General features: G+C 41.4%; 1 protein-coding gene across 7 annotated transcripts in view; it reads right to left on the bottom strand.

Annotated features, from left to right (window-relative positions):
- Positions 1-21303, bottom strand: part of UNC79 (unc-79 homolog, NALCN channel complex subunit) — a 151714-nt gene extending 130411 nt beyond the window's left edge. For 3 of the 7 annotated variants that reach the window (XM_050953161.1, XM_050953163.1, XM_050953162.1), the window contains exons 1-4: positions 21177-21301; positions 11956-12076; positions 5912-6216; positions 2301-2471 (exon numbers count right to left, since the gene is read on the bottom strand). In XM_050953161.1, the coding sequence (XP_050809118.1) occupies positions 2301-2471; positions 5912-6216; positions 11956-12076; positions 21177-21198 (619 nt within the window). In that variant the 5' untranslated portion in view covers positions 21199-21301. Of the gene's footprint in view, positions 1-2300; positions 2472-5911; positions 6217-11955; positions 12077-21176 lie in introns of those variants that run through there. The other 4 variants (XM_050953167.1, XM_050953166.1, XM_050953164.1 and 1 more) reach the window with 4 other exon arrangements.
- Positions 21304-21679: the final 376 nt, after the last annotated feature.

The raw sequence follows: 21679 nt of genomic DNA, 5'->3' as shown, positions 1-21679 counted from the left end.
CAGGTCCTGGGGGAAACAATGGGAAGCTTGTGGGAGCTACTGAGTGGGGTAACAGGGTTGATGAGAGGACTGGTATTGAGGAATGGTGGGTGGGGCTGAAGTGGAATAGGGTGCTGGGTGTTGCTGGTCTACAGTATAGATTAGTCCCTAGGCAGCATGATTTTAAACACTATTCTCAGACTATAAATCCCATTCCTCACTAGCTGGGATAACTATACTAGAACACTGATACCAACAGCAGTATTTAAACATGGGAGCTATGATTCTGATTGTAGGGGATAAGACCTAATAGACCCTAGCTGGAGCTTCTGCTGATCTCCTAGTGGGCTGATCAATGTTGAGCTACTGGTCACCACCAGCTAGGATCCTGGGAAAGACCTGAAGATTGAGGGTATTTATTGGGCTGCCATCATTCATCTCCTGACACCGATTGAAGAAACAGAGTTACAAAGCAAAGGTTTAGTGGAGCCTGTTGCTGGGGTTATGAGCTGCTTAAGCAAGTGGGGTTAGTGGAAGAGAAGCTGTGAAACAGTTCAGCAATGTGCTATAGATGGCCGGACCCATAGATCATAGCACTCAGATAATGAATATAATTGATACCCCTGAGTGTACATGCCACAAGTGTAATTACCTCTGATTTAATTACTGCTCTGCTGGAACTATTCTCTGCCACGTCAGTAGCCCAGTAATTACATGCTGTTCAAAATAATCCCCAAATTATTATGGCACGATCTGTTTGTGAGAATTTATATTGCGAAATACGTATTCTCCCACAGTTCTGACCTAGCATTTAAAAATAGTCTATACAGAAAAGGTACCATGCGGTATTAGAAACAAAATATAGAGTTGGATTGATTTATACAGTGATTTGAGAAAGCTGTGTGAGAAAAAGGCAATTGGCTATCTACTGCTCTCAGTTATGTATGTACAATATCCACTGCGGGACTAGTATCCATTTAACTAAAGGGAGAATTAGGCTTAATAGGTTGTTCTGGAGAATAGTTTCAGAGATTTGAGGAAATACAGGATTGGAGGAGCACTCTGTAGAAAGTTCTACATTGAATATATTTTTCACAATCTAGCATAATGGATAGATAAAGGCTTTAGTTCAAGATTCTTTAAACCATAGTGAGACTATTGCATATTGATTTGTATTTCTATAGAACCTTCCATCCACAATATCAAAGAACTTTAGAAAACATTATAGAATTAAGCCTCACAAGACCCTCATGATATAGGGAAGTATTATTATTCCCATTTTACAAATGGGGAACATGAGGTACAGAACTGTTAAGTGGCCTGCCCAGGGTCACACAGCAAATCTGTGGGAGAGCCAGGAATAGTAGATAACAGACCTCCTCAAAGTCCTATGCTTTAGGACACTAGACCATGCTTCTTCCGATATTCTGTAGAGATTTGCTGTGCAAAACTCCCAGTAGCATTAATGGAGCTCTGAATGCAGAAATAGTTCATACTGTCAGATAAAGGATGCTAATATCCTGGGACCAACACGGCTACACAACAATACTGCATGCAACAAAGGTCTATAGGGCTGATAAGAAAGGGGAGTTTAGCTGGTTATGATGCAACTGACTCCAAAGTCGTCCCCAGTCCCCAAATTTGTGAAATGTGAAAAAAAGATGTATTTACAGCAGCTACCGAAAGGTCAGCAAGCTTTTATCAGGTACATAGATGGCTGTTCAAAACACAGCTAGTCAGTACTGCTTTGGATCCACAGCCTGCAGGGATTTTAACTTTATGCAGTAATTCAATATCCATTCAAGAAAAGCAGAAAATCAACTACCTATCAGATTCCATTGGCACCCATAAATATTCAGTACAAAACAATAAGATAAATAGAGCCAAATTCTGCTATTGGATGTCCATCCGTTATATTGACAGTAGTTGTTCATGTGCATCCCGAAGCAAATGTTATACATATTGCTGTTGCATTCGTATTTTCAGGAACATATTGTACATTTGCTCTGTATTCAGGACTCTCATTGCTACCATTGGAAGCTCTCTGTGTAATTAGTACAGTATATCACTTTAAGATGTTTTATTTCAGCCTTTAAGTGAAAAGAAATAACCTAGTAATACAACATAAAAAGTAGACATTCTGTATAACTTCTTCCTCTGATAAGAGCAGCCACACTGAATTACATTTTGTAGCAAGCAAGTAGATTAACATGTAACCACATCCACATGGTAAATAAAACATTGATAATTATGGTCTAATGTTATTTAAAAAACCTACATACTTTCTGAAATGTAACATTATTAGAATGAATTCCACTTACATATAGCCATAGGCAGAAAAGAGGTACTGAGATACTCTATAATATCCTTGTGCAGAAATGGTGGAAAGGTGGCTAATGTTGAAATCATTGTATAAGGCAAAGTACTCAGGATGTCATCATTGAGAAAAGGAAGCAAACATGTGGTTGTGTAAAAAATCGACTGTCCAAGATCTGTCAAAGAAAATTCAATACACAGAGCATCATTATATTTTATTAAAAAAAAACAATGTATTTTTTGATTTATGGACTGTTTACAAAATGATCATAACAACAAAACTTAAATTGTGCCTTTCTCCCCAAAATTGTTTAGAAATTTAGTTGATATTTAAACAACACACAGGAATCACTTCACCAACCATTATAATGAATTTCCTTCTAGGGTAGAAGGAGGCAGCTGTTTAACAGCAAATAGCAACAGTTTAGAGCAGAGGTTGGCAAACTACAGCTGGCAGGCCACATCCAGCCCAGGACTGTCCTGCCCGCCCTTGAGCTCCCGGCCGGGGAGGCTATCCCCCAACCCCTCCCCTCTGTTCCTCCTCCCCCACAGCCTCAGCTAGCTGTGCTGGGCAGTGGAACTGCAAGCTCCTGCTAGGCAGCGTGGCTGCAAGAGCCGCGAGCCTGCCCCGGTGCTCTAGACTGCGCAGTGGCATGCCTGGCTCCGGTCGGGCGGTGCGGCTGCCAGTTCTGGTGCTCTAAGCAGCATGGTAAGGGGGCAGGGAGCAGGGTGGTTGGATAAGGGACAGGGGGTCGCAGAGGCTTGTCAGGGGGCGAGGGTGTGGATAGGGGTCAGGGCAGTCAGGGGACAGGGAGGATTGGACGGGGGTGGGGTCCTGGGGAGCAGTTAGGGACAGGGGGTTCCAGGAGGTGGTGGTCAGGGGACAAGGAACAGGGGGTGTTGAATGGGTTGGGAGTTGTGAGGGGGGCAGTCAGGGGGCAGGAAGTGGGAGAAGGCAGGGGCCAGGCTGTTTGAGGAGGCACAGCCTTCCCTACCCGGCTCGCCATACAGTTTTGGAACCCTGATGTGGCCCTCAGGCCAAAACATTTGCCCACCCCAGGTCTAGAGGGAAAATGAACACTGTGAAACCAACACATGGATAGGGGCGTGGGTTTAGATAGGGAGAATGCCACTATCAGAGTTAGAATTTGGCCAGGACATTGGTATATTAACCAACCTATTCTTGCAAAAAGTGCCATAGAAGCTGTCATAGCCACAGGACATCAGAACCTATGTTTTAAACCTCATTCAAAGAGCAAAGTGTCTCCAGAACATCAGACTGGGGCACGGGTTCTGTGCTGACTCAGAGGGAAAAATGTCACTGTATTTTCAACACTACACGTGATTAAACTGCTGAATTCATTACCACAGTAAGTCATTGAGGCCAAGAACTCACTAAGATTTAAAAAGAGATTGGATATTTATATGGATATCAAGTATATTCAGAGTTACAATTAATTATACCAAAAATTGTGGAAAGGATATTAAAACTTGTGCTTCAGGGCTTAAGCCAATCTTTAGACATCAGGATCAGACTTGTCGGGAGGGAGGCATATTCTCCCACATTTGCCTTCCTCTAAAGTATCTGGTGCCAGCCACTGACAGAGAATACTGGACTAGAGGTACCCTTGAGTCTGATGTAAAGTCTGGCAGTTCCTATGAATTACAAAAACCTCCTACTGAAGCAAGTGGGTTTCTAGTCCAAGCTCTGTGACTAACTCACTGTGTGTCCTTGGGCAAGTCACTTAGGCAGCCTGTGCCTCTGTTTTCCCATCTGTAAACTGGGGATATTTATACCTACCTTTGTAAAGTGCTTAGAGATCTATGACTGAAAAGCACTCCATAAGTTCTAACAATCATTAATGTATTCCATTTTAGTGTCTTCAAAGGTCCTCCATGCAAGGGTCACATACTGCAGGATGCAGAGTGCCTCTCTCTTGCAATAAATGCTCAGCATCTTTCACGAAAAGTACTAAGTACAGATGTGGCCTAGCTTGTGAAATCTGACAGAATCAAAATACAAGTGGCTGAAGGCACAACAGCATTGTTCTAGATCTAAGTTGTTCTGATAACTACATTTTATTAAAGAAATTACTAAAATGAAGGAAGGAATAAACTATAAGTTTAATTGCAAATTTTAATCCACTGTACAGACATCATCTCATCTCTTCCTACGTCTATACTGGAATCAAAATACATTATCTATCCAAAGGAATTCTGAAAGCAACAGGGAAATCTTTCCTGCAAAATTAATTCATATACTTACCAAAGCTTAACAGCCTGGAGCACAGTTCTCTCCACCTCAGCGTACAAGTGACGCTCATTGAAATCAAGATAGACACTGGTATCCTGAGATGGGGAGAACTGGGCCCCAGGCTTTCAGTAAAGATAACCGCAGTCTACAAAATTGCATACTGAAGGAGTTGACTAAGAATAATATAAATAACAACATGTGATCAAAATCTAATATATTTTGTGATGAGATGATTCAAAGCACTGTGCAAAACCCTCTATTTCTGTATATTCAGACTTACAATCCTTTCTTTTTACCCAGTGACATTTTAAACCAGTCTCCATCACAGCTGTTCCCAAACGTGTTCTGCCACTTGTGCAGAGAAAGCCCCTGGCGGGCCAGGCAGGTTTGTGTACCTGCCCTGTCCGCAGGTTCAGCCGATCGCATCTCCCAGTGGCCATGGTTCGCTGCTCCCAGCCAATGGGAACTGCTAGAATCAGCGGTTAGTACATCCCTCAGCCCACACTGCTTCCAGCAGCTCCTATTGGCACAGAGCAGCAAACCGCAGCCAGTGGAAGCCGCGACTGGCCAAACCTGCAGACATGGCAGGTACACAAACCAGCCCGGCCCGCCAGGGGCTTTCCCCACACAAGCAGCGGAACAAGTTTGGGAACAACTGCTCTATTACATTCTTAAAATGCTGTTAAGATCTTTTATCAAATCTACTTTACATTTTACTCAGAGATGGGCCTGATCTGCACATCCCTGAGCATTAGTGGGCTTCAGAATCCAAACCCAAAGCCAGATCCACAATTTGCAAATAGGCCCTGACTCTTCAATGGAGTCAAACAAAAAGGCCAGATAAAAATACTTCCATTTTTGGAATAGGTTTAGGCCCATCTCTATTATATTATTAAGGCCATGTCTACACTACAAAATATGTTGATCTAACTTGCATCAGCATACAGCCACTGCACTTATTAAATCGCTTGTGTGCACGCACATTTGGGTCCTTGTGTTGGCAGTTCACCTCCTCATCAGGAGCGCTTGTATCGATTGAATTGTCAGTGTGGGGCATTGTGGGATTGCCCCTGAAAGCCAGTAACAGTCAATTTAAGCAACACAGCGTCTACACTGACACTGTGTTAACCTAATCACATTGACCGTGACTATGCCACTCAGGGAGGTGGTGTTACTAAATCGGTGTAGAGAGGCACTTTTGTAGGCAGGAGCCAAATTTACGTGTAGACACTTCCACAGCTAGGTTGACACAAGGCAGCTTACGTCAACGTAACTGTGTAGCATAGACCAGGCCTTACATACCACACATGGATTCAAAGCACTGGATCTACGTGTACGGTAAGGATTCAAAGGCCTGCTTACCATGCTGACCATGCTGTAGCAAAGGAACTAGATCCAGCAGAGTCACCAATGTCACGTAAAGTCCTTGATAGTCCAATGATGGGTAGTCTGATAACTGAGCATCACGACTGTGCTGGCCACGTTCAGATGGAGCATCTCGCAGGACGCTGTAAAGGAGGGAGCGAGTAACAGTAGGGTTGATGGAACTGACCTGTGGTCTTAGAGATGGGGTGAGTGGGAATGGCACAGGAAAAAGACACATGGTCATGGGCACTGTCAAATTGGAGGCATCTTGATTCTCCTTCTTCCCTGTGCGGGACAAAATGCTGTTGGGGGGACAAAGAAAAAAAAGAGACAACAAAGACACAAAGAACAGCACATTACATTGAAATGACACTATAAAACAAATAATAAAACACCAGATACACCCCACATAAGATGCAATTTCTACCAATACCAGTGTGTTGGCAAATCTAGCAACCATTCACTTCTATGCTTCAAGATAGTAACATTAAAAATTGCCATTTGTAAAAATTTCCATTGCATCTCATGTGTTATCTGGTTCATAAGGAGCAAAAATATAAAAATGCATGTTTCAGTACCATACCCATGTTTCACAGTTAAGCAAAATTTGGGAATTGAGCTGCTTGCTATGCAAAGAATAGCTGTGTTCAAATAGCTGGAGAATTTGCTTTGAGAAGGTTTGGGGGAAAAATACATTTTCAGTAAGATTGTTTGAACCAAGGGAGTGAAAACTTGTAAAATATAGGTGTGGCACTTTCAGAAACATGTTTTAGCAAAGAATAAACATGTGGGTTTGTTAAGATAGTCTTAAAAATCACATGTTTATCGCATTAAAATAATGTCTGTATGTATTTTATGATACTGTTTCATGACATTCCGTCAGTATCATTTGAGATAATGAAGTTTAAACAGGCACATGGATTTAGAAATAATATCATATTTCTAAAATGTTAACTAAACTACATTTGGAGAAGCTATAAAATAATATATAGTAGATGATCTTTAGCATATGTTTGTGAGCTAATGATAATGGTTGTTTATGTGTGTTTTTAATTTTGCCCATGTTTGGGGAGGAAACATTTTATTTTATGAATACAAACACTCTTTTGGTAAATAGTCACTTCCAAATCTAAGGGCTAAGCAAGCAATACCAGTTATAGAACTGCACATCAGACAGTGTGTTATCATACATTCCTGCTGCTACGTACTTACGTTATTATTCAACAAAACTCACTACAAACTAAAGGAAAGATAATTTCAAAAATTAAAATTAAAATTCGTGGGCATCAAAATAGAGGCTAAAAATCAACTAGCTTGTTATATCTTTTAAAAATTGTTATAAACGTTAGTCCAGTTGTTCTGAAATGATTAATAATTTTTAAAATAGAATAAAATTGCTGCTTAAGCAACAAAGCTATATTTTCGCTAGCCTAATAGAAAATGAATATGCATTACAGGATTATCTAATAATTTTTTTCATGATCCTATAAAAGTATCATATACTATTTTAATATATTAAACCACAGACCAACTTGCTTTACATGTACTGTACACGTAGCGTGAGCTTCCAAAAGTGGCCAGTGTTGGCGTACCTCTACTCCCACTGAAGTCAGTGTTAAAACTAGTAAAGTGTAGGTGGGGCACTGAAACATCCATTGACTTCAGTGGAGCAGAGCTGGGTCAATGGAAAGCACTTTTGAAAATTCCACCCACCCTACACAGAATTCACGCCCCAATCTTGCAAACACAAACACATGTGTAACTTTACTCACATGTTGTCCCATAGAAGTCAGTATGACAATTCACATGGGGAAGCTTCACACATGCTTATGTGTTTGCAAGAGAGGGCCTGATTTATTTGCCATATAAATTTTATTAAAAATTTTATAAGTACAGTCAGGCATGCCTGATCTCTCAAATATGCAGATGTTATATAGATACAATATAATCTACCCTAAGAAAAGTTACTGCATAGTAGTAGTTGTTTTTTTTCTTATTGTGCCTTGGATGCCTGTAAATTATTTTGCTTTCTGTTACCCAATGTCCAGTCTAAGAAAAGTGGTAATAAGATTGTTCTGACAGTTTTTATGAAATCATATCAGTAAACCAACAAAGATCTATTAGGATTTTAAAAGTGAATTATCAGAGTGCTGATTCCTCTTTTTTGGATTTGCTTTTTTTAATTTGCTTGACTTTCATATGATACATTTTGCAGCTTCTGATTTGAGATGTGGAGGTATTAAATTACAGTCAACCCCTCTCTGTGAACAAATTCTACCCAGCTACCCACCAAATCCAGTTCCTTCACTTGCCAACACATCACTACCCAGAAGTGCTGCCCCCTGGGAGCAATACTTCCAGGAGGGACATTAGAGCATTAATAAATCCTTGTTTTGGAAACTGTAAGGCAGTGATGGCTAACATTCACCTCCCTTCTCCTTAATATGAAGGGGTGGGAGCCATGGAGACTACAGGTCCCAGCATACAATACTCCATCTTGATCACAGAGGCCTTCTATTCAATTCAGGTATTAGGGATGTGCCCCTACCAAAGCCTCAGTTCCTACCACCCCCAAACTCAGAGGATCTCTGGATCTGGATATGCAGCTGATGCCAAGTTCTATAATGCAACCAGTCAAAACTCCAGATCCAATAACAATCCTGAACTTTGAGAAAGTTTGGCTGCAGATTCAGATCTGCCCACTGTAGCTCGTTCCCTTTTCTACTCAATATAGAGCACTGTACGCTAGGACCTGTAGTATCTGCAGGCCACCTCCAAACTGAATCTGTCCCACTATATGCAAATGAGTTGCCAATGCATCTCTTAATTGGTTAAAGTTTGGGCTCCCTTGCTACAACATAGACCATTCTCCAAATTACTACCTTCCCAAGGTGTTTCTTTGAGACATGGTGCCAGACAAATTGCATCTCTCCACACTCGAGAAAGCAGTAAAAATATCTTGTGCATTAATAACTGTTCATTTAATAAAGAATTTTGTTTATAGTTAAGAAATGCACTGAGGAGTTTTTTCCTAAGAAAACAAGAAAAAAGCAGATGTTGTGTAAGAGGTTTATGTTGTTCTAGGTCAATCCTCAAGTGAGGGAGGAAAGGCTGGAAATGAGTAATGCATGAAACTTAAATTCATGTGCTGTAATGTAAAGAAATGCTTCTGCCCAAAGAGAAAATTGAGGAGGAGCTAAATGAATCAATATGTTATGCATTGTGTATAGTGATTTTATGTGATGTTTATTCATAAAAGGTAAATGCCTCACTTTTTTCAACCATAGCCACTTCTTCCCACCCCTACCCCGAGCCTGTTACATAGTCAAATGTATATGAACCAAAGGACCAAGTTAATCCCTGCTGCAACTAAACTGAAACTACCGGTATTACACCAGATATGACTCTGACCCAAAACAGTGGGACTGCCCCACTCGGAAGAACTAAGTCAATATGTTTATAACTCAGAAAAGTAACTGCACTGTCAAAGTACAACAAGTTGCAAAAGCTACATCTACTAAGGCCTAGTATGCTAACAACTGAATGGGATATATCTGGCTGTGTTTTATACTCCGTTGTGCAATAATGAGTGTGGACGCGCTCATAGTGTGAGAGGCAGAAAGACGACTTGGGATGCATGGCATTCAGGGAAACTCTTGAACAAAATCTTGAGCAAGCCCAGGGTATTGAGATGTTTGTTTAGGATAAGCCTTCTTAAGGTCCCTGAAAAGGGAATTGCGTGCGCTGGACAGGAGTTTCTCTCTTTCCACTTGCCACACTCAGTGTAGGGTAAGGTGTTTTGTCTAATCCCTGTCTAGATGTGAACATGTGTATGAAGTTGTGGTGGGCTCACACCACAGCACCCAGGTCCAGAACCAGATTTCAAACACTCCAAAGTTAAAAGAGGTCTGAATTAGAGATTTGATCTGGCCTATTTTAAGGATACGGGCAAAAGCCTATATGAAATTCAGGTCTGGATCCAGGGCTGGATTTCTAATGTCCTCTCCCTAATTTGGGGGATGTTCAGATTTAGCATTTTGATTTGCCCATTATAAAGAAAGAGGCCATCTATGAAATTATATCCAGATCTGAATATACACTGTGAGTACCACCTCAAACCTTATCAAGTTCAGGGTAATCAGTACCAGGGTTTTGGTTCAGTCCAACCTCTAGCATGAAATAAAGAAGTTAAATGGAATTGCTCCCTTCATATGGAATTAACAATTCTGCAGATTTAAAACAGCCACACAGAAAAGGGAGTTGTGCAGACCTCTACATTCTGCTTCTGTAACCTATAAAACTATCTGCATCACTCAGTCCAGCAACTTGAATGCTTATAAAGTGTGAAGAATTTCTCACCAAGAATACACTATGCAATGTACTGCTCTGTGCAGAGTTAGGTGATACAGCAGTAAAATGTTTGCACCTTTTCTATGCTGCAAATTCCAACGGTGCTGCCACTGATGGAGTTCCACCCAAATGGGGATTATCCTAGTGTATACCTTTGAGCAAGTCACTAATGAGAGGTGAGAGGGAGAGTACATGCCAGAATCCAGGACAATTTGCATGGCTGAATAGTTTGGGAGGTCCACTCAGCTTATGCTGAGGCTGTTTTGCTGCACACAGAGTCTTGTGTGTAGTGTTTGCCTGATTTTCAAATGTTTTCATTGTTTGATTAGCCAATTGAAAATACACTGACATGGAATAAGAACCACACTTCCTAGCTACTCTCAATATCCCTATAAATATTTTTTGGCTATTAATGTAACATATTAATTGAACATCATTCCATTTGTTGGACCTGAAAGAGCCTTTTAAGTTAACACAGGTGCGTTCAGCACCCTAAAATATTCAGTGAGCTAAACATTTCATGATGGTTAAATGATTTTATTCATGAAATCTGGGAATGTGAAGTATAAACACAGCTCCTGAGAGTTTGCAGCCAAAATGGGATTCTGAAGGTAATGTGTATTTCTACATATGTATTTTTCCTGTTAACATAGAACATGAAGTGTTTCTGAATTCCATGGTCTCTGAATGTGGGCTCCCAATGAGTTTTTCATTCAACTTTAATACTTGCTTGTTAACATATTTTAGAGCAAGAGAGAATGTTTCTTCTCTCCAATACTATACAAATGGTCTAACTTCCAAAGCAGCCTCTGAAAGTATGGGTGCAATTTTCTAAGCGTAAATATTTTTCTAGGTGCAAATCACATAGTTATACTCAAAAATACACCGTGAACTCAAAACTATCTGCATATGAAAAATGAACCACAAAAATGTAGGCATACAAAAATTATATCTGCAATATCAAAGGCCATCTGAAGGCCACTTTGAAAATTCAGGTCAATGAATCCACTATACTGTGGGAAAATTGGAATACAAGTAATGTTCCTAATGAAGTTCCAAACCTATAACAGCTCTCTTTAATAAGTTGAAAGGTCATATCACCTACCTAAACCTATTCTCTAATCATACTTAGTACTTATTGGTTTTTATATTGCAACTAGAGTGGACTAAACCAAATCACTAGATCAGAGCAACTCTGAACCATTAATGTCATTCAGATCCAGATCTGGATCCAAACTTTGTGCTTATGCCCGTTGCTATAATAGGCTGGACAAAAATCCAGATGTGAAAGCCCATTGAACTATGGGACAGCTCAGCTTCTAGTTTTGCTGCTCAGGCTCATCGCAGTAGGATCCGACAGCTTTAGGATTCTCAGAGAGGTCACAGTCAAACTTGTGAAATTTTATAGCAACCTTCTCTCTTCTTTACTTTAAGCACGTGTGCACTCCACTAACTTATAGTAGGGTCAAGCAAACCAGGTTTTGTTTAGAATCAGCCACTCAATAAGCAGCTCAACTGGGCAAATTGGGCAACAGCCACTGCTCTAATTTATTTATACCATACCGTACTTTTAATTATTGAGCTCTGACTCCTTCTGGTTGAGCATTGATCCATAAGATCCATTAACCAAGAAGAAATCAATACTTATCCCCTAACATTTTTTCTCTTGAATAGCATAATTTAAAACTTACCTCAATAAAGTCTGAGAAAAGTATTTCAGAGTGTTTGCAATGTCCGTTCCAGAGGGCACAGGGTAAATGTTGTGAAGAACGCGGTTATGGTATTCCTGTAGGTAGCGGATCTTGGAAGCAACTGGATTAAAAAAAAACACACACACAGAGACTTTCATTTAGCTTAGTTCAGGTTAAGACACCATACCAGTTTTCTACCCCTACTGTATTGTTAAAATTCATGCAGTGAGCTAAACCTAAGAGACAAGTCTTTCCAATCTTTATAGTGGCTGAATGAATTGAATCCTTTGATGAAGGAGGGAAGAAAAAGGAAAAATTGTATACAGTATTTTAAAATCTGGTTTAGGCCTACTCTGTGCTAACAGATCAAACAAACGCTTAGTGCCTGTCTCGTTTTTTCCATTCATGGATCTCAAGCCTCACTTATAATGTTATGAGCTGGATGAAACCTTGTCATAGATTGAGTTCAAACCTCTTTGAGATTGGTAGATGTGACCTATAACTATATGCATAAGCCCCACCTAAGACAAAAGGTGTGTGTGAACTCCGGGAGCTCCTGTCTGAAGGTTGTTTTGGGTAGGTGTGTGGGTACAAGGGAAGAGAGATCACACAGAAACTAAGGTTAGCCAAGAACAGACTGAGTGAGAGAGATCACCTGCAGCAGAAGCTGAAGGCATGTGGCACACCCTGGAAGAAATCTAGGGAGAGGTTTTTGGGTCACAGGCTCAGGCTGAAAAGAGTGCTCTTGGTACTGTGGGCAAAATAAGCTGTTTGTTTCCTTCTTGTACATTCTTCGTAAACAAAATAAACTGTATCCAAGAAATACCTGACTACCACCAATTTCTACTCCCAACTGGAACATGTACAGGGCTCCATATTTTGACTAGCCACTCAGGTCAAAAATGGTGAGCAATAATTATTGATTCAGTAAGTCACACGACATTCATATGAGATAGGTAAGTATGACTACAGTCAATTTATGGATGGACAACCTGAGGGAAAGAGAAACTCAGTGGTTTGCTCTAGGCCATGCAGTGAATCAATTGTGTAAGACTATATGTACAGTTTATTTACATCTATAGCAGGCAGCCTGGTCAGAGTGGGCTGGGGTCAGGGATGGTTCAAAGCAGCTTTTCTACAGTGAAGTGCAGGAGGCGAAATCGTAGCTTTAGGAAGAATAGCATTTTCCTTATTCTAATAAGTTCCTTTCCCTATTCATGATGGACTGCTGGTCTGCAAATGGACTGCTGGTCTTCTATTTTCTACCATAAAAGTCACCTTGATTATAAAGAAGGTTAATTACAAAGAAAACTCAGCATGTAAATCAGTTATAGGCCTAAGCTTAGAGGGCACACCTATTTTCTGTACAATACCACAGCAAACAAATACAATATAGCTATAAAAAAGGTCAACACTTTTGTTAATATGAAATACTGATGCTATTTCTTTATGTCACTTTATTGTTGTCATTCTCTGACAGTGGACAACATGACATAATAAATGTCAGCACAGCTTAAGATTTTAAATGCTTTAACTCTTCTTTAACAAAGCAAGAGAACTTCAAAGTGCATGTTCACTATGCTCTCTGCAATGAGGAACATTATGGGTGGGATTTTCCACGCACTCAGAACTGGCCAGACTCTGCTCCTATTCAAGTCAGTGTTAAAAATCCCATTGACTTCAGTGGAAGCAGAATTGGGCAGTGCTAGCACTGGTGAAAATCCTGCCCTATAGATACATAAAACAATTTAGGAACAAGGTAAGGCCATCCATCACAACATGCCAGACTACAGCTAAACGTAGGTATCTCTTGAACACATTTACTGTATACATTTTGCTTTGATCAGCTCCCCCAGTGAACAATCCTATATATTTATTAAATACAAAAACTATGCTATAATTATTCAAGTTGCAAAGTCAAGCACTCAAAAGTTAGGAAATGCCAGAATTAAGGTTGCCTATGCAACCTGAATTCAGCCCTGTTGGATGTATGCATTATTATACTGATTTTAATTACATGATCATATATATTTTTTTCCAAGGACCTCTGCACAAAATTGTGTATGCCTAAAGGGGAGCTTAGGTGGAGGCTGTCTCTCTAATTTTATGGATAACTTTCATAATTTAAAAAAAAAGTCTCCTCAAAGTCTCCTTTTTTTTCCAGTGTGCTAATTTTCATGTTTGTATCTTTGCACTAGCAAGGTTTTTGCATAAACAAGCTACATTTGTGCATCCAACTGGGTACTGATGGCCTTGTGGGTCATACTAGTCATATTTTGTCCTCACCTATCCATTCAGTGGACTCAAAATAATATACAGATGGGTGGGACCAACAAAATAGAAGGCTAAAGAATCCAGTAGCAAAAATCATGTTCTGAGTTCTGTTAAATCTTACTCAGTGATTACGCAAGGCAAGGAAGGCTTTCTTTCCCTCCACTACAATATCTATGACATTCTGGTTAGCAGAACTGGTGCATTTGAGGCCTCCACTTGTGAGCAAAATAGGCGCCTCAGATTTAAATGGATAAAGCTTTCTAGTACACCATGTATTCTCCCTGCGTATAATGTATATTATTACTGTTTACTGATACAGCCTTATAGATGTAAATGACCCTTTACAAATAAGTAAGAATACGGATCCCTGTTCCCAAAATCTCTTTAGACAACTAGACTACTGAACATCCTTTGCGTAGGTGCTCAGATTCCATGGTAATGAGAGTCATACAGTATAAATACATGAATTAGATTAGGAAAGAGCCTTTTCTATTTACTTAATGTTGTTTGTGTTGTCAGTCTCCCTGGTGTAAAGGATATGAAGCCTAGTAGATTTGTAAAATAATCAGGTCACAAATCAGATTTCCCAGCCAAAGTACAACTCACAGCTGGATTTATAGTTCATTGCAGGTGCTATGCTACGCAGTCAGATGTCCATAACTGAAATAGGAAAACCGATGCCAGAGATATTAGTCAAGCTATATTTTAAAAAGCCTCCTTCATCTTTACAGCCACGTGTTTTCAAGAGAGGGAAAAGCATGTCGGGAGCTGTTTTGTGCAAAGTAGGAAACCTGTTTATTTCTATTAAGCGAGTTAGTGCCCAAATGAAATCAATCAACATAAAAGAACATTCATAAATGCAATAGCTAGATAATAATTTTGTTTGTAAAATGAGTCACTTCATATTCTTTTGCTATCAGACCATACCTCCCATAGAAATGTAATTATATCATGTCCCAGGTAATGAGAGCTTTTTTGAATGAAAGCATTACATCATATTGCAAACCTTTGTACCTACAGATAGGCTCCTAAATCCAGTGCAGGCATTGGATTATAAATAACTGATTTTGAAAAGCCTTGAGCATCCATAAATCCTATTATCTTCAACAGGAAGTGCACGTGTTTAGCACTTTAGAAAATCAGGCCACTTGTACTGCTATGTCTAAATATGGATCTAGGAGCCTTGCTTTAGCTATCCATGTTTTAAAATGTTGACGTAAATATCTGCTAGCTTCAATGTCTATCTCCACACTGCACATGCATCTAAACTCTGAAATTCCTCTTTGACACAAGTGTAAAAGCTGCGTTGGATTCTTTGGAGATGGTCTCCTTGTTTGTTTCAAAGTCCTGGACAGGAAAATGGAGGGCAGTTGGCATTCCCAGAACATTACTTACCCTGAGCAGATGCCAGTTTTAATTACTGGAGGAAAAGGGAATTAACAAGTCCACTGGAGTGCTGTGATGTTAGACCTAATCATTGACTTTACTTTTCAGAATGTACCCAGAAGGATGAAGAGAATAAAGAAGAGTAGCATGGCAGGTGACCTCCTGTGACCCTCTGTTGGCTGTATACCTTTTGTTAGGATGACCTGGTATTGCTCAGAGCAGTAGGAGACGAACTGTTACTTGGCCATGTATTCCTGAGGAGTTCCACACCACCAATGATTAGGACTGGAATTTTTGCTCTTCTGATCTGGTCAGTGTATTCTTTCACTTTAGTTTTTTCTGCTGTTTCATGGCAAATTCTGGAGTCATCATTACTTTTTACGCCTACGTGAGACAATCTGTTTCTTGCCTGTCAGTCTAGCAGGACAGTAGCAGTGGCAGCATCAGTTGAGGCTTGAGGGATAGCCTGGTAATGGTGCATAAGCCAGTGTAATTCTTGCTGGAAATCATCACCATTTGTCAAAAAGTGCAAGTGAAAGAAAATTGGAATTATGCAAAGAGGAAATAAATATACTTTACAATGCCATAAAGAACTAGGTAAAGGAGGAGCCTTGATAAACATATTATAAAACAAAAGTTCAGTGGGTTAGGAATTTCTGGATCCCCAACCTAAAGCATCATGTGGAGGAGAAAGCCAGCTTCAGGACCGGAACAGAGGAGAAATCCATGATCTGGATCCACAAGTGAATCCCATTTAAAACCAATGCATATACCAAAACTGTAAAAAAACAAAAAATAAAAGGGGGGGGGTCCTTAAAACTAAAAGAAACGGAGAAGGCAATGCCAGTGTGAGGGCTCCAGAGCAGCACAAGGGGTGGGGGAAGAGAGAGTAAATAGCAGCCAGCAAAGTGAGTGAAAGAAGCCCAAAGTAGAACAGTCCAAGAATATTAGGGGTGAGGGAACACGAAGGTTGATAACAGAAAGAGAAAACATCAAAAATGGTGCTGATGGAGAGAGTGGATGAAGCAGAAGGAACTGTTCCATATATTAATGTGAACATAAGAACATGAACAGCCATACAGGGTCAGACCAAAGGTCCACTCAGCCCAGTATCCTGTCTACCGACAGTGACCAATGCCAGGTGCCCCAGAGGGAGTGAACCTAACAGGCAATGATCAAGTGATCTCTCTCCTGCCATCCATCTCCATCCTCTGACAAACAGAGGCTAGGGACACCATTCCTTACCCATCCGGGCTAATAGCCATTTATGGATTTAACCACCATGAATTTATCCAGCTCCCTTTTAAACCCTGTTATAGTCCTATCCTTCACAACCTCCTCAGGCAAGGAGTTCTACAGGTTGCCTGTGCACTGTGTGAAGAAGAACTTCCTTTTATTTGTGTTAAACCTGCTGCCCATTAATTTAATTTGGTGGCCCCTAGTTCTTATATTATGGGAATAAGTAAATAACTTTTCCTTATTCACTTTCTCCACACCACTCATGATTTTATATATTTCTATCATATCCCCGCTTAGTCTCCTCTTTTCCAAGCTGAAGAGTCCGGCCTCTTTATCTCTCCTCATATGGGACCCATTCCAAACCCCTAACCATTTTAGTTGCCCTTCTCTGAACCTTTTCTAATGCCAGTATATCGTGTCTGAGATGAGGAGACCACATCTGTACACAGTATTCAAGTTGTGGGCGTATCATGGATTTATATCAGGGCAATAAGATATTTTCTATCTTATTCTCTTTCTCTTTTTTAATTATTCCTAACATCTTGTTTACTTTTTTGACTGCCACTGCATACTCGTGGACATCTTCCAAGAACTATCCATGATGACTCCAAGATCTCTTTCCTGATTAGTTGTAGCTAAATTAGCTCCCATCATATTGTATGTATAGTTGGGGTTATTTTTTCCAATGTGCATTACTTTACATTTATCCACATTAAATTTAATTTGCCATTTTGTTGCCCAATCACTTAGTTTTGTGAAACCTTTTTGAAGTTCTTCACAGTCTACTTTGGCCTTAACTATCCTGAGCAGTTTAGTATCAACTGCAAACTTTGCCACCTCACTGTTTACCCCTTTCTCCAGATCATTTATGAATAAGTTAAATAGGATTCATCTTAGGACTGACCATTGGGAACGCTACTAGTTACCTCTCTCCATTCTGAAAATGTACCATTTATTCCTACCCTTTGTTCCTTGTCTTTTAACCAGTTCTCAATCCATGAAAGGATCTTCCCTCTTATCCCATGACAACTTAATTTACATAAGAGCCTTTGGTGAGCGACCTTGTCAAAGGCTTTCTGGAAATCTAAGTACGCTATGTCAACTGGATCCCCCTTTGTCATAAACAGATAGTTAAGGGTTAATGTCTCTTTACCTGTAAAGAGTTAACAAACAGTGAACCGAACACCTGACCAAACGACCAATCAGAAAACAAGATACTTTCAAATCTCGGTGGAAGGAAGCCTTTGTTTGTGTTTTTTGGGTTTTGCTTTGTTCTCTCTGGGTCCTGGAAGGGACTAGATGCGCAACCAGGTTTCTTGCCAATCTCCCTGCTACAGTCTCTTACATATTCAGAATAGTGAGTATTTAGTAGAGAAGGCGGTTATAGTCTTTTGATTGTTTTCTGTATTTGCAAATGTGTAGTTTGCTGGAAGTATTTTAAATTGTATTTCTGCTGGAGGAGGCTTTTTCTCCAGTTTCTATAAGCTGACAGACCCTGTAACTTTTACCATCTAAATTGCAGAGATAATAAAAAAAGAAAGAAAAAAGTAAAAGTTAAGTTTTGTTTTTAAGACCTGTTTGATTTTTTCCCCTTGTTGAGGCTCAAGGGAATTGAGTCTGTACTTAACAGGGAAGGGGAAAGGAGGGGAGAAGGGGGAATCCCTTTGTTTAGATTCACGGAGCTTGAATCTGTCTCTCTCTCCAGGAGCCCAGGGAGGGAACACCTGGAGGGGAAGAGCAGGGGAGGGAAATGGTTTATTCCTCTGTGTTGTAAGACTCAAGGAATTTGGGTCTTGGGGTCCCCAGGGAAGGTTTTTGGAGGGACCAGAGTGCCCCAAAACACTATATATTTTTGGGTGGTGGCAGTGTATCAGATCTAAGCTGGTAATTAAGCTTAGAGGAATTCATGCTGGTACCCCAATTTTTTGGACTCTAAGGTTCAGATTGGGGAAAGATACCATGACACTCTTGTCAACATGTTTGTTGACCCCTTCAAAGAACTCTAATAGATTAGTAAAACATGATTTCCCTTTACAGAAACCATGTTGACTTTTGCCCAACAATTTATGTTCTTCCATGTGTCTAATAATTTTATTCTTTACTGTTGTTTCAACTAATTTGCCCAGTACTGACGTTAGACTTACCGGGAAGTAATGTGAAGTAATCAGAGGTAAGACACAGAGTAGCATGAGGAGGAGGAGCAGATTCAGAAAATGTGGGAGAGAAAGAGAAAAAAGTAGCACAATGGACGAGAGCAGAACATTGCATCGTGCAGAGAGGGAGTACAGAATTTTCTTTTTCATTTTTAAGAACATAAGAATTGTCATACTGGGTCAGACCGAAGGTCCGTCTAGCCCAGTATCTTGTCTTCTGGCAGTGGCCAATGCCAGGTGCCCCAGAGGGAATTAACAGAACAGGTATTCATCAAGTGATCCATCTCCTGTTGCCCATTCCCAGCTTCTGGCAAACAGAGGCTAGGGACACCATCCCTTGATTTATAAAAATGCACCCTCCATAAAGGATGCACCTAGGCCATCAGCATAACACTTAAAAGACAAAAATATCAGCTACTGTAACTTAGAGATTAACTCCAAAAGTTAAAAAAAGATGTCCCTTTGTCCTAGTCAGGCAAAGGCCTGTAAAAAACACAAAGGCTTTGTACTATAACCTGAAGATCAATAGACATGGACCAAAGAGGGAAGTGAATTTCAACATCCAGAATGTCGGGTGAAATGATTCCAGCTGAGCCAAATGCACTCTAAGCCCTTGATCACAGAGCAATCCCAACACATCATTAAGATAGTGCATCAGAAGAAAAGATTATATGGATTCAGTGCTGGTCTACAGTGGCATTTTTCTTATAATTTCCCACTATTGCACTAGCAAATATGCCAGTTATTAACAGTAGTAACAATAGTGGGAGTGCTGATGTGGGCCAGCTGCTTGCATTCTTATCACCATCATCTGACTTTGCTGGCAGAGTAGATCTAGAAAACATGGTGGTTAAAATGTCAGTGACTGCTAGCATCCACTCTAGGGTAAGTGAATGGAGCTCCTCTGGTGTTTTTTAGCAGCAGCGCAGAATAGTTTGAAACAATAGAGTAGACAAGGTAAGAGAACGATGACTTCTGTATATGCACAGAAGATGCATGGCATGAGCCAGAGCAGCAGCCCAGCTTCCCTATTCCATCAATGATCTTCTTCATAGGTAGATCACTTCTAAGACTGTGAAGGGCAGATCACGTTCTATGTTAGTTCAATCTGTGGGCTCTCTGTTGAGACTCTTAGACCAATTAGTTGGGTGACTTTTGATACAGACACTAGGACCTAACTAAACCCTCACTTCAATTCATACAAACCAATGAAGCTGTCAGTTCACTTTGGGACACCACTGATCAGGGCTAGTGATCAAGAACTGTTAGGCTCTGTATTTTATCACTAAATCCACAAGCCAAACCGAGCCAATCAATCATTCCCCCCCTTCGCGCCCCCAACACTAAATTACGTTCCTTTCCTTTTAACAGAGCATGTAAATATTATCTCATTGGTAAGCATGCAAAGCAATAGGTGAAACGCTTAAGGGCTATTAAAAGCAACCAAAACAGTTTGTATCAGTATGAGGATTGAAAAATCACCAAGTGCAACACTTCATGGGGATAGGGTGACCAGACAGGAAGTGTGAAAAATCAGGATAGGACGTGGGTGGGTAATAGGCACTTGTATAAGACACAGCCCCAAATATCAGGACTGTCCCTATAAAATCAGGACATCTGGTCACCCTACATAGGGAAGAGGACCCGCACTGAAAATGATGTAAACAGCTTTGAACAAAGGCTGGGAAGTTTTAACCCACAGCTGCCATTTACAGCAAAGGAGACTGATCAAACACCTAAAACCAAGCCCTAACCAGAACTAGGTCCCAGGGCCTGGCTTCCCTTCTCCTCCTTCCTCCTGTCTTGGAGGAAGGCAGAAAAGCCTCCGGTTTTTAACTCCGATATCACGCAGAGCACAAACTGGGCACCCTTGACAGGGTTTCTCAGCAGCTGGGTGAAGCAAATCGCACTGCAGAGACAGCCAGACACCCCGACGCAGCTCCGAGCGCAGTGGCAGGCAGCTGGCAAATTGCAAGGCGCAGTGTAACAGATCCCCCGACACGCCCCCCTCCACCTGCCATCCGCCCCTGTGACCCGGCTCCCAGGACCATGGACAGTGCAGCGCCCCTCCCCCGCCGCACCGGGACCCACACAGCACCCCCAGCCCTGGCTGCTCCCTCCTTCCCCAGGGAAGGGGCCGCGACCGACCCCCGGGCGCCCGCTACTTACACTGCTCCGCTTTGGTGGACATGATGTTGTCCGGGTGGAAGTGGTTCGCCCCAATATCGATGGCCTTTGGGTTCTTCTCTCCCCCTCAGACCGCGATGAGCGATGGTCCCTCCCTGCTGCCCCGGCGCGCGCGGCCGGCCGAGCTGCGTCCCTCCCGCCCCTCTGCCGCTACCATTCGTGGGGCGGCAAACCTAGCGCCGAGCAACCCTCCGGGGGCCCGGCCTGCAGCTGGGAGCCCAACGCGCCCGCGCTGCTGGCGGGAGGGGCGGAGGGAGAACGGAGAAGGGGGCGTGGCCGAGGGGCCCTGGAGAATTGCACAGCGAGGGGTGGGGGGGAGCGATTCCATTCGCAAGGAACAGCCTCTTAAAGGGGAAGCGCTGCTCAGCCCCTAAACTGGGGCTCGGAGAAGATGGGAAATTAACGCGCCCCATACTCTTTAGAGCTGCTTTGCAACAGACACCCCCCTCCCCCGCCCCCAGGCTTGCAGCGGCTGTTTTACACAC

Source organism: Gopherus flavomarginatus, chromosome 5 (assembly GCF_025201925.1).
Source record: "Gopherus flavomarginatus isolate rGopFla2 chromosome 5, rGopFla2.mat.asm, whole genome shotgun sequence".
Taxonomy (NCBI): Eukaryota; Metazoa; Chordata; order Testudines; family Testudinidae; genus Gopherus; species Gopherus flavomarginatus.
Note: the sequence above shows the minus strand (reverse complement) of the source record. Positions and strands in the feature narration are given on the sequence as shown.